This window comes from Micrasema longulum, unplaced genomic scaffold (genome assembly GCF_059751315.1).
Source record: "Micrasema longulum isolate JH-2025_06_02 unplaced genomic scaffold, ASM5975131v1 h1tg000861l, whole genome shotgun sequence".
NCBI lineage: Eukaryota > Metazoa > Arthropoda > Insecta > Trichoptera > Brachycentridae > Micrasema > Micrasema longulum.
In genome coordinates, this window is record NW_028278053.1 from 180,023 (window position 1) to 193,749 (window position 13,727).

General features: G+C 34.1%; 1 protein-coding gene across 1 annotated transcript; it reads left to right on the forward strand.

Moving 5' to 3' along the window:
• The first annotated feature begins 7,244 nt into the window (after positions 1 to 7,244).
• LOC148278560 (uncharacterized) lies at positions 7,245 to 10,467 on the forward strand. The gene is made up of 2 exons (XM_088231214.1): positions 7,245 to 7,331; positions 9,387 to 10,467. Exons 1-2 carry the CDS (start codon positions 7,284 to 7,286, stop codon positions 10,197 to 10,199), a joined length of 861 nt encoding a protein of 286 aa, XP_088087340.1. The 5' UTR covers positions 7,245 to 7,283; the 3' UTR covers positions 10,200 to 10,467.
• The last annotated feature ends 3,260 nt before the right edge of the window (positions 10,468 to 13,727 follow it).

Consider the following 13,727-nt stretch of genomic DNA (forward strand, 5'->3'; position numbering starts at 1 on the left):
AAATAATATCTTTATCGCGACGAAAAAAACCTAAACAATTCAACTACAAACTAAAAAATACTTCCCCTTCAATGGTTTCGTCAATAAAGGATCTTGGCATTACTTTAGATAGTAAACTCTCCTATCGTGAACACATTGATAATATTATAAACAAATCTCTCAAACTTCTCGGTTTTATCAATAGAGTGATGGCGGACTTCAAAAATATTATTACTATTTGGTCTCCATTCTACAGGACTCATATTAACCATATCGAGTCTGTCCAACACCGTTTTTCAAGAAAAGTGGCATGGTTGCTTGGATTACAAAGGGGTAATTATTTTTATTTTGAAATAGAGCAATCTCTTAATCTGTCTTCATTGGAAAGACGTAGAACTGAGATGGACCTTGTATGCATTTTCAAAATACTTAATGCTTTAAGTGATGTCCCATCTCTGTTGCAATCAATTTCTTTTCATGTTCCCAACCGTGTCACCAGAAGTCAAAATCTGTTATTTATAAAATCTTCTAAGAGCAACTTTGGTTTTTATGCCCCAATGTCCAGAATGTGTAGATTAGTCAATTCATCACACGACTTGGAATTTTTTGGGATAGATCTTCCGGCTTTTTGTAGATCTCTTCGCGACTAAACAGTGTGGGATGAAGTTGGATTGGCATGGTTTAGCTCAAAGTTTTTGATCTTTTGTCGATTGTATAATATTATTGTTTTGCCCTTGTTGTCTTTGCCAAATAGTTTTATGTTCTTTTTGTTCAGTTTCTTGCATTTATGTTTCTTCATGAAACTATTGTAATTGGCTTAGGCCGTATATATATAATAAATAAATATTATTTTTGTAAAAATCCTGTAAAATAAACAAATGGGTTGAAATTACAAGGAAATAATCTAATTGGAATTGGTAAACCAAAAACAAATGTTGATTGTTTAATTTAAAATACAATTTTTTATGTACCAAAAGTGAGTATCCATCAATTTTTTGTAGCACATGCATGATCTTAAATGCAAGCCAATGCAATCTCAATTTTAATAAACAAACTCAGTAGCTTCATAAATACGTTTTTAAGACGCTTTCATCAAAAGCCTGACAGACATAATGACAGACAATAAAGAAAACAATACTTCTGCTACCAAAGAAATAACTAATTACGGACAAAGACAGTACAATTTTCTGGCCTTGGAGCTATACTACTTTTGAAGTATGGATAAATCGGTAAGCTAAATAAAAAATAATGTTTTCAAAACTCTAGTCTATAAATGGATTACTAAAAGGACCAGACAGGAAGCTGAGGAATTTGTTTCGTATATCAGAATATAATTTTAATTTCATGAAAGTCCTTTCTCATTCTATTCCTGTAGGTATGTTTTAAGATCTTTTTATATATTTTTTAAAATTTTTACACCCATAATATTTTGATGTGACTTTTTTTTTAATGTTGAAGGAATAACCCGCTAAGCCTCTATTTTGAGGCTTGTCAGCAGGTGGGATAGAGGGGATATGGAAGAAGGTAATGAAAAATACACCACAACACCCAGACCAATTGAGAAAAAATCTTTCTTGGATTTTTTTCTTGCAACTGGCGGGAATCGAACCCGCGACGCCAGTTTCACAGATAGCCGTCTAACCAACTGCGCCACGGCGCCGTCTTGAAAGTTGATGTGAAAGTATGTACTATTAACATATTACAACCGAGATGAAGAACATTTAAGAGAAGGTAATATAGAAGTCTAGGCATCTACAGGGCTTATGACCTGTCAATGGCTGGTTTAAGTGGCCACTTTACACACTGTGTAACATTTACCATTCTGCCCATATGAGAACATCTATATTCCTTCAATTCTTTCATCTATTGATGTTTGAAAAGTTAAAGAGCTGAAACCTTTATTTATGCGGGTGAGATTCATCTAATTGAATTATTTCACCTACATACTAGGCAACGCATGAAAATGTTTTTTTTTCAATTTTTATACTTCTTCATGGACCAGGTGGATTTATCAACAATATTTTGATTTATTATGTACTTTTATGTAGCAAATAAATTATACACCGACACTCTGGAACGTGCCAATACATATTTTTTGTAAACTACGTATTTGTATTATATATTGGATTGAATAAATAAATAAAAATAAACGCTACGGCTACCTTTTCGTGTCACTACTTTTCAAAATATTTTGCGCTATAGGGCGCGTCTATGTATTAATATGTCAATGTTCAAAACCTTGAAGTTTTTTTATTTTTATTTAAATAACGTTATGATGCTTTGTCAGTTAACGGGTTAAGGTAGGTTTTTTGTAAATTTAAAATTAAGTTTTGTAATAATGATTATACACTTATTTTATTTTGCAAAGTAAATATTTTTTCCATGGACATTGAAGGTTATAATTTACTCGTGTAAGAAAAATACTAAATAGCAGAAAACGTGTTTTCCGCTTAAATAAAATCTTGGTTGATTCGAGATTATAATATTTTTGTTTGAAAAGCCTAACTATTTCCAAGAATTATTTAACAATGTTATCTTATCAAATTTCCATAATTAAAAAAATACCTAAGAGTACTGTTTGTTTGGCAGGTATCTCAATAGAGATGGAAAAAAAATATTAAAGTGCATTTTTTTTTGTATTTACGTATTTTGTTTTTTACCTAAAATAAATATCACTGGTTTTTCGATAATAAAAATAATAATAGTAAATTTTTACCAACTACAATGTGATAAATCATTATCATCATCATTCCCTTTCTGCACCTAATGGTGCATAGGGCACTGGATTGTTACATGAAGGCAAGTTGATCAGGATCATACAATGAAATATGCTAGTATGAAAACACCCTTTTGAATAAATATTTCATATCAACCATGTCGGGAATCAAACCCGAGACCTATTGCATGGTTGGCAAACACGCTGACCATTACACCATGAGGCTGACGTGATAAATACAAATATTATAACCAAGATATAAATGGTTAAATGGCGAACTTATTGCCACTAGCATTTTTTTACGGTCCAACTAAACACATATGTTTTTTATTTGTTGACAGACTATCAAATAAGCCAAAAAATATTTTTCCGTATGGGCGTCTTGATTTTTGAGGTTCGAAAATTACTCCACCTGTGACGTCACAAGTGTTCTAGCGTGAGTTCTGCTGATTGGCAAATTAGCTTCCCGTAAACCGAAAATCATTGGTTGATTCAAAAGAACACGTGACGTCACTCAAAGTAGTTTATTTTTATTAAAACATCTTTATTATTTTTTTCATACATTTTCTAGAAAATTCTAAATACAATTAAACGCTCGAATTTTTACCACGAGCCAGAAAACATTTTTTGCATCCAATTTCCCGTAAGACTGAAGTTCCTCACTACATAGGTTGAAAACCATAGTTTTGGTTCATCTTTTAACAGGGGCATGTATTCCATTATGGTAAAAAGCAGAAACTTTTGAGTACCCCAGTTGTCGAATAATCGTCATCACACTGTCTTTAGTGAAAGGGAGATTGTGACACAATTTATCTGCAGTTATCTGGTGGTCACCATGAATGATGTCATCGACTCACTGAATGTTGTGTGGAGTCGCTGCAGTCAACGGCCTGCCGCTCCGCTTTTCGTCAGCCAATGGTGTTTGTACTTTAGCTATGTTGTTGCTGTTGCAACGAACCCATCGTCTAACAGTGCTGATGTCCACTGCGTCATCAACGTACACAGTTTTTAGTCTTTTATGAATGCGGATGGCCGCATTCTGCATTCAAGAATTCAATCATAGTACGCTGTCTAATACGAACATCGATGTCTGCCATTTTATTTTTTACCGTGTTTAAGAACACATTTTTTCTATCTTGTTTCACGTAGATGCCTAGACTTCCATATTCCCTTCTCAATAATGTTTTCCCTCTCTGATGCAACAAATAAAATCAACATTTTAATATAAAGATATTTTTATTCGTAGGCTTCTGTTTGTATCTCCGTTTATATATATATATATATATATATATATATATATATATATATATATATATATATATATATATATATATATATATATATATATATATATATATATATATATATATATATATATATATTTAACCGTTTGTCTATAATAGAGCATGTTTTTTTTGTATTTTTCTTTGGAGCAGTTAGTTTTTTGTTCAACACACGTAATTAGTTTTGAGTAGGTATATTTAATAATACTAGAACAAATAATTTATGAGATTCATAAAATAGAAGTGGTATATCATTTAGATTTTGTGGTGTTTTTTAAAAATGACATAAATATCATACCTACCCTTAAAGCATATACTCTAAGTACCTACCTGATTTCTAAAAATTTTGTTTATTTTAATAAGGTATTTTTGATTATCTTAAAAGTGTATTCAACTTCGGAAACCCTTTAACGAAGGGATTGATTACTGTTATAGTTCTGAGTTTATGTCATTTATCTGCTGTTTACGATAAATATGTACAAGCATATAGAACTATAAAATAAAATAAAATAAAATAAAATAAAATGAAATGAAATGAAATAAAATAAAATAAAATAAAATAAAATAAAATAAAATAAAATAAAATAAAATAAAATAAAATAAAATAAAATAAAATAAAATAAAATAAAATAAAATAAAATAAAATAAAATAAAATAAAATAAAATAAAATAAAATAAAATAAAATAAAATAAAATAAAATAAAATAAAATAAAATAAAATAAAATAAAATAAAATAAAATAAAATAAAATAAAATAAAATAAAATAAAATAAAATAAAATAAAATAAAATAAAATAAAATAAAATAATCGGCCTCTTGGCGTAGTGGTCAGCGCCTACCATGCAAGAGGTCTCGGGTTCAATTCCCGACATGGTAGACATGAAATATTTATTTAAGAAGGTGTTCATTCACTAGAATATTATTTTATAGTCATCATCTTACCTTCATGTAACAAAAAATTACGACAAGCAAAAGACGGAATATTCCAAAATTCAGACATTAAAAAAAAACATGTAGACATACTGTTTAATAAATCCCTTTCCATGATTTATGCAAATAAACATATAATTTAGCTCTGTTGTAGAAAAAAAAAAATAAAAATCATAAATACGCCGCTCATATAACGCGCGTTCAGCTCTTTTACATTAAGACAACTGCAACATCAAAAAGAGCAGCAACCCGATTTTGAGACAGAATGAAAGCGCCATTTTGTCAATAATTGTATTGTCGCTCAAAACTTTGACCCCAGATATCTTTGCTTTTTGTTTTTGTCACACCTTTACCACTCGTGTCTTCAGTTATTCAAATAAAAAAAGGGTAAATTCGTCATTAATTCAGCGTATCTTTAAAGGGTTATTTGCCAATTTTAAGACCATAAAGAAAATACGTATATTCCGCAGAAAAGTATTTGCTCGAGAAATGTAAATATTTAATCGAGTTAGACAAAAATATTCGCCGAGTTGATAAATCGTTTCTAGAACTAAATAAAGAAATTTTGTTTATTTTATTTTACTTCTGAATTACTTATCATCAGGAGAATTCAACTTTTTTGCTTTCCTGATAACAATTTTTTCTTATTACTAAAACAGTTTTTTTTCAAATAACGTGAACAAGAGGACACAGAAACAAAATAACAGGAAATTAGTCAATAATGTATTTTAGAACAAATCAGTCAATAATTCAAAGCATCTTCACCGTGCACCGCGCAAATATCGTCAACAGCTTTATTACCTCGATTGAATGCGAACAGAAAGAGGCGTCGAAAATTCTCACATTCGTCTACGCTCGTGTCGGTTTGTTTTTTGTTTCCCTCGGAAATAAATACAGTTCACTGGCGAAAAATACAATATATTGCATTTGCAAAATGGTAAGGAGTATCTAATACAAAAAAGGGAAAATTTAATTACAATTACTATGGCGAGTGCTTTTCTTGACATTTGGCTTGCCAACCGCCGGCGTAATGCAATGAATAGCATGATAAATAATAAATAAATAAAAATAGCAGTTTCGGAATATTTTTCATATTTACACCGGTGAAATTCAAATATGTGATTGCGCAGCAGGATTATACGTCGCGAAACGTAAATATTTTGACATGTAATATTAGGTGTTCACGGATGTCGCATTGTGATCGCGAATACGATAAACAACCATGGTGAGAAATTGTTATCTCGTCGAGTTAAGGATACGTTTTCTAAATATTGTAATATGTGTGTTTACATGAATAATGAAAGAACCGAACAAATAAATTGAAATAAAATCCTTGACCGACACATATCGATAAAAAAAAATTATCGCATCGGTAACTATCGACAAGTGCGGCCATTGTGATCGAGCTGCTGGTGAAATTAGTTTTTTCTTCGTCTCATTTATTTATTTATTTATTAACGGACATTGTCCATGTTTACAATTTATAAGGTTTAAATATTACAATAAAAGAATAGTTTAAAACATTTTTAAAAAAAAGAAAGAAGCATTGACAAACATAAGGGACATCGAGACAAGATCTGGACTATTTATTTAGTGCTCGTTTAAATCGTTGTAAACTTAAACCAAAAAAGTCCAGATCCTGTCTTGAGTTAACAATACGACAAAGGCGGGTCATTGGAGAATTTAGGCCATAGTTTGTTCTATGCTGATCGATGAACAGTACTTCATTGTTTCTCAATCTACGAGTCGGAATATTGAATTTTACTTGTCCCAGTAATGATGGAACATCGATTATTCCATCTAGTATGCCAAACATATATATGGAGTCAATATTAGTTCTACGTTTTTGTAGACTAGAAATATTTAACATTGACTCTATTTCAGCATAAGAATAATTATCTCTCTCTAGTCCAAGCATCCACGCTATTTTTCGAAGCAAGCGATGTTGGACTGATTCAATGTGGTTTATGCGATTGACATAGAATGGATATTTAATTGCTATGAATTTACCTGTCCTTTATGTTAATATGCAATTTTATTACTTTATTTTGTACTTTCTATATTCACCGGATGTGAAAATACCCGTTAGCTGTAAAAAATAAATCATTTGATAAATTAAAGAATAATTAATTGTATGGTTGTCTTCAATACTTAGATTTGACTTAATAAAACGAATATACTCACAATTGAATGTCACTAAACTGTCATTGTCGGTAGCCTGTGTACTCCGAAGCGTTGTTGTTCATGTAGTCTGGGCGTAATGAGTGAAATGGTTGAATATCTCTGGATACCCCAAACCCGAATGGTATAAATACTGAAACCCATCCATATAAAATACCAGCGCCTTTCCTATGAAGATAATATAACGGTTCAAAATGTATCAGAAATTCCAGTTCGTGTTGTTCTTCGGAGCAGCCTTGTGCGTGAGTAAATTATTATTAATTATTCCATCAATTTTTCAAAAGAGATGCGGAACTATTTTAACTAATAATAAAATCAATTTGGCAAAAACCCGTGTATTGTGTAACACTTCATGCCTCGATGCCCAAAATCCCCTGAATCTGTCAAACCAAATTTTCGAAAGGGTCGAGAGTTTCCATTCCGAACGCGTTTACAGCGCGCTATAATGCGTATTTAGTAGGTAAAAACGCGCTATACTACGCTATAATTTCGTTTGGAATACCAGCCCGGGGGTGGTATCCTGAACCTCTCTCGTGGCACGAGAGAGCAGTTTTTCTCGTGTGTTTTCATACCAAACTGGTTCAGGATACCACCCCTGGAAGTATATATTACGGAAAATGTCAGCTTTCAAAAAGGACATGGGATGATGTTGATGATAATGAATGGGCTCTCTATAAAACCAGTCAAAAATTTAAAAAGTTTCAAATCTCGGACCTCCTGATCCGGAGTCCGCGACCTTACCGCGGCACTTCAGCTCGTCCATAAACACAAAGTTTAAATCGAGTAAATATGTGTTGATAAATATCAAACGCCAGAATGCCCACCTAATTTTTTTTGACATTTGTTCTAAAAATGTAGTGAAAAAAAAGGTAATTTCAGTACTATACAAATTAAAACATGTCTTCATTATTACAAGGAAAACTCTGTCAAAATACTCTGTTTCAATTCAGAAGTTAGAAGGTCCACATGGACATTGTGGCGAATTGCTGTGGACATCCTGGCGTTTGATATTTATAAACTTCTATAAAGGTTGATGAATGCCGCGGATTGGTATTTCATACTGACTAATGATAATTAGATACGTATTGTTTTTCTTCTATTGATTGAGTGCATGTTGTATAGGGCAAATTATTCTAATGTTTCCTATATGTATTTGGGTTTCGTGTCGTTTGATTGATTTGTTTGTATTACTACGTTCTTCTTCCTTTCCGATGCGGGATCTAGAGCGTACGGCCGCGGTCTCAATTTAGAACTAACACTGTATTCCTCCACTGTAATACTGGGAAATTAGAAAAGGGTGATTGTGCTGACCATGTGTATTTGATTGATCACAAACTGACAAAACTGCAGTGAGGGGTACAATGAAAGTTTTTAAAGTTTATTTGTTTTGTTATTTTCGCGGTTTGATTGTAAAGAAATATTAAATTTTCGCTTAATTAGTTTAAAAAAAAAAAAAAATTGATATTGAAATGCGAAACTGAAGAAAGACTCAAGTCTTTATGAACAGTTTCGGGAAAGGGGTGGATGCTTTCATTGTAATGATAATAAAAACAAGAATTAATATATAATAATTATATAAACAAACAAACAAACCATCAAACCGTTTCCCCGTAAGGATAGGCAGAGAGAATAGAACGCCAAATCACTCTGTCTTTGCATACATATCTCGCTTCCTCTACATTCATACATCTTCTCATGCACGCACGTCGATTATTCCTACTCTTGACCTGTAATAACAAATAAATAAAACATAATAATATAAAATTATAATTATTATAATACGATGTAATTTTTTAAGTTTTTTATGTATGTATGTGGACATTTATATTTTTCATTATTTATTCATGTTTTGTTTCTTCTTTCTTAAGCAAACAAACTTGTTGAAAAAATATATTAAAATGTTATTGCCTGGCTGTGTCTTCCGTGCGTGGGATTTGCCCTTTTGGCTCGTCGTAAAATGTTCGAAATGACTCAAGCATACAGTGAAGACGCTAATTTTTTTTGCCAATTTTTGGTGTATTTGTCATAGTTATTGATACAAGTCAATCGTTGGGTCAAAAACTTTTTGGTCATACTTTTTTCAGATAATTTTTCTTTTGACTTTTGGACACAGCGCGATGTATACAAATTTGGTTCTACGCGCCTTTTGGGGTGGTATCCTACACCACTCTCGTGGCACGAGTTTTCATATAAAACACACGAGAAAAACTGCTCTCTCGTCCCACGAGGGTGGTTCAGGATACCACCTCTGGTAAGTTATAATTCTATACTTAAATTAGTATTTTTTCTGATTACAGGCTGTTTCGTCTGCGAATACTTATTCATATAATCCATTAACGCGCCAGTTGGTCCGGGAAGAAGCATCATGTAACAAGACAGGATTCCAATGTGACGGTTGTAAAGTCAGCGCCGAGTGTATCGAGGCGGCCGAGGGAATCTTTTTTGTGAACAAAAATCCATGCGATCCTGAATTTTCATGCCTCGAGAGCACTGGACAGTGCTCTAAAGAACTCAACGCAAAATGCGACCCGAACTTGAATTCATACACCATGACATGCAGTCAACCCGGGCTGTTTCCTCATCCATTCAAAAGGTGCGAGTACATGGCTTGCAACGCCAAGGCCGACGGTGCAGTAGATCCGGCGCCCGTGCCAATGAAGTGCTCTCCCGGGTACGCGTTCGACCCCTACACTTCTCTGTGCAGAGACAAGCTGCCCGACGCCGCCGCATGCCCGCTGCTGATCCCGCCTTGCACCAACTCGTCGCAGAGGGCCACCATCCCCGGCCACCCGAGCATGTACTACATCTGCCTGAGGAACGCCGCTTCCGTGCTGCTTCCCCGGCTGTTCCTCTGCCCGCGAGACCAAGTGTACAGCGAGACGAAGCGCGCTTGCGAGGAGATCACCCGCAACACGGGGCTCGACAAGGACAAGAAGTGCGTGGCCAAAGGCAACTATTACGTCGCCAGCAGCTGCCAGCAGTACAATGAGTGTGGAGGACCCGGCTACACCCCGGCGCTGAGGACTTGCCCGGAGAAACGACGCTTCAACGACAAGCTTTCGATATGTCAAGATATCACCTGCTCCATGCTCGACCCGTTAAAACTATAAAACGAAAATTAATGAAAAAGGCATCGATGTATAAAACGAAAATGGTGCGTCAAATCAGATATGATCATTATATTGTACTCATAGAATCCTTCTTCATAATTAATTGAAATATGTTAAAACATATTTTTTTCTTTTTCTAAATATTGAGAAATGTTAAATTGTTATACAATATTTGTAAAATCAGAAAAATCGCTCATTGTAATATAATAAAAAAAATGCTTTTTAGTATAAAATAAACATGGATTGAACAGAGCAATCTACAAACCTATACCATAATAATTATATTTTTAGTCTGTCCTTTGATGCTTATAGGAGCTAGATTACAGCGCGTCTTGCAGCTACAGAGCGTATGGACTGTAAGAAATCTAGCCCCGATTTACATTTTTTAAATTTGATAATAAAGTTTGGAGTTTAAGTGATATTTTAAAAAACCAAATTTATAAGAATATAAGTGAGATAACAACAAGTCTCGCAGCTACTGAGAGCATGAACGGTTGGAATTCTAGACCCCATTTACTAAATTTAGATATTTATTAACATAATATGGTTTGTATAATATGATAGCTTACATCACAAAAAGTCTTGCAACCACAAAGCGCATCGACCAGTGGAGTTTTCGCAGTATAAGAATGATTAAAAAAAGTTTACAATATAAAACACAATAATAATATATCGAGCAAAGAACTAGTAGTAAGTATGGCGGTTAAGTGAACGTGTAACAGCACAAAAAGTAAAATATAAAAAAGTAAACAAAGACAGCATTCCTCAGCTTATTATTAGGTTACCAAGATGACGGAAGCGGTGACCGGTACTCGAACTCGAGGGTCTTCCCAATAGCCAGCGTCAATGCACAACGGCTTCATGTTACCACTATAGGAAACAATAATTTATCCACCAACGCCCGGAGGGTATGTATTCTTTACATTAGCGTGAATAGACAACTTGTAAAAACATTTTCCAAAATCTGCGTTTTAAAAAATATTATAAAGTATTTGTTTGTTATAGACAACAACAAAAAACCATCACGCCGTTTCCCCGTAGGGGTAGGCAGAGAGGATAGAACGCCATATCACTTTGTCTTGGCATACAGACCTCGCTCCCTCTAAATTTATACATCTTCTCATGCACGCACGCCGATTATTCGTACTTTTGACATGTCCATCTTCAAGTATTTGATGGACTTGATAGTGCCATGTCTATCTCGGTCTTCCTCGTTTTCTGCATCCATGAACATTCGCATCGTAGATCCTTTTAGCCGTTCTTTTGCTGTCCATTCGCTCTACATGTCTAAACCAACGCAGCACCCCTCTCTTGATTCTGTCGATAATGCATGTCTCAGCCTTACACACTTCACAGATCTCGACATTTGTGCACCTATCATACATCGTTTCACCACACATTCGCCTGAGAGATCGCATTTCGAAAACATTCAACCTACTTTCTTCAAAATTTTTCCAATTCCATCGGTCTTTCCATCCCTAGTAAACATACTTCCCAGATACATAAATTCTTCTACCTGCTTGAGAATATTTCCGTTCACATTGATCTCACATTTACTCATATTTTCATCCCTTTCAAAAACCATCACTTTCGATTTATCAACATTCATAAACAAATCGCTTTTCTTGCATACATCGTAGACTTTTGTTACCAAGATTTGCGGGTCTGCTTTGCTGCTAGCAAGAAGCACGGTATCGTCCACATACAGAAGACAGTTAACAGTTATACCACTCATTTTTGCTCCCATTCTTAAATGTTTCAGTTATTTCATACAGTTATCGATGTATATGTTGAACAACCATGGTGACATTACACATCTCTGTTTGACTCCTTTAGGAATGGTAAACCAGGATGTGAATGACCCATTCACCTTCACACATGCTGTGCTGTCCTTATTCAGTGACGCAATAGCCCTTGTCAAGTTACCATTCACTCCATACTCCGATAAAACCTTCAAGTCTTGCTAAAACATCTATAATATTAATACTCTCGAATTAAGTGATTGCGTCTGTCCCTTATACTCCCGAACAGGAATTTGAGCCTTATTCTCGTAGTATTAATGCTAAATCAGTGACACATCAATCATTCGTCTGTTAATTGTATGCAACTGTCGGCCACAGCTAATTGTTATCTTTTACAATGACTTATTCTTTTCAATTTAAATCGCTTACTAACAAATATTAAAACGTAGATGTCAAATGTTTCTGTAAATTTTGTGCAGTTTTTGTAGCATTATCTTGAGTGCAATATTATTTTTAATTACTTTTAGATTGCTCCGAATAACAAAATAAAAGTGAAACTCAAAGGAACGATACTTCTAAGTGACAGATATCCCAATCAACCGAGGTGCGAAAAGCAGAAAACTAAGGCCCGTAGGGCCAGTTCAACATAGCCCAAAGGGAGATAAAACGAGGCCCGGGTGGCTGATTACATGAGGCCCAAAGGGCCGAATTATCTAGCATGTAACAGTCGGCGATGGCCGAGAGTTGCTTGCTAGTTAATAATAATTTGTTACAAGTTTAATTTTACAAGTTATAATACATAAAAAGTATGTAATAAATTTTAATCACTTAAAAACACGTATTCATTAAAAAATGAAGAAGTAAAAACGAAAAATATTAGGATACGAATACAAAAATAAGAGTAAGCATTTATGTAAAAATTAAAATTAACCTAAACCATGTAAAAATGTCGGCCTCGTGGTGTAATTGTCAGCACATTTGCCTACCATGGAAGAGGTCTCGGGTTTGATTACCAACATGGTTGATATGAAATATTTATTTAAAAGGGTATTAACACCCTACAATATTTGATGGACTGTCGTCATCATCTAATTTTCATGTAACAAAAATGATCAAGATACGCTGCGATTGGTTTACCAATGCAGTGCCCTATGTACCATTAGGTGCGGAAAGGGAATGATGATGATGCTGTTACAATAAAGTTAGTAATAAAAGTAAAAATAAATTAAGCATCATCAGGCCTCTCATGTCTAATGGTGAACATAGGCCTCCCCTTTCAATCTCCATATCTTCCTTACCTTGCCTGAGGCCTGCTGACGATATTTTCGCTGGTTCTGGGTGGCCATTATAGGACTTATTTAGTCCACCTAGAGTCTGGCTATATGACTGGCCCAGCTCCATTTCTGGTTGGCAACCGTGTGGATCTTGGAGCTCACTCTAATCCATGCATTATTTCTCCTGTCTCTTAATGAAATATCCAAAAATTTTATTTCCATAATTATCCTTTGCGTCACTGATAACACAGGCCAACAAAAAAATGTTCGAATAAAGTTAATTGAGAGAAGATAATATATAAGTCTAGGCATCTACAGGGCTTATGACTTGTCATTGGTTGGTTTAAATGGCCACTTTACACACTGTGTAACATTCACCATTCTGACCGTATTGAACATCTATATTCCTTCAGTTCAATCATCTGTTGATGTTTGTGAAGTTAAAGAGCTGAAACCTTTATTTATGTGGGTGAGACTCATGTGATTAAATAATATTACCTACATACTAGGCA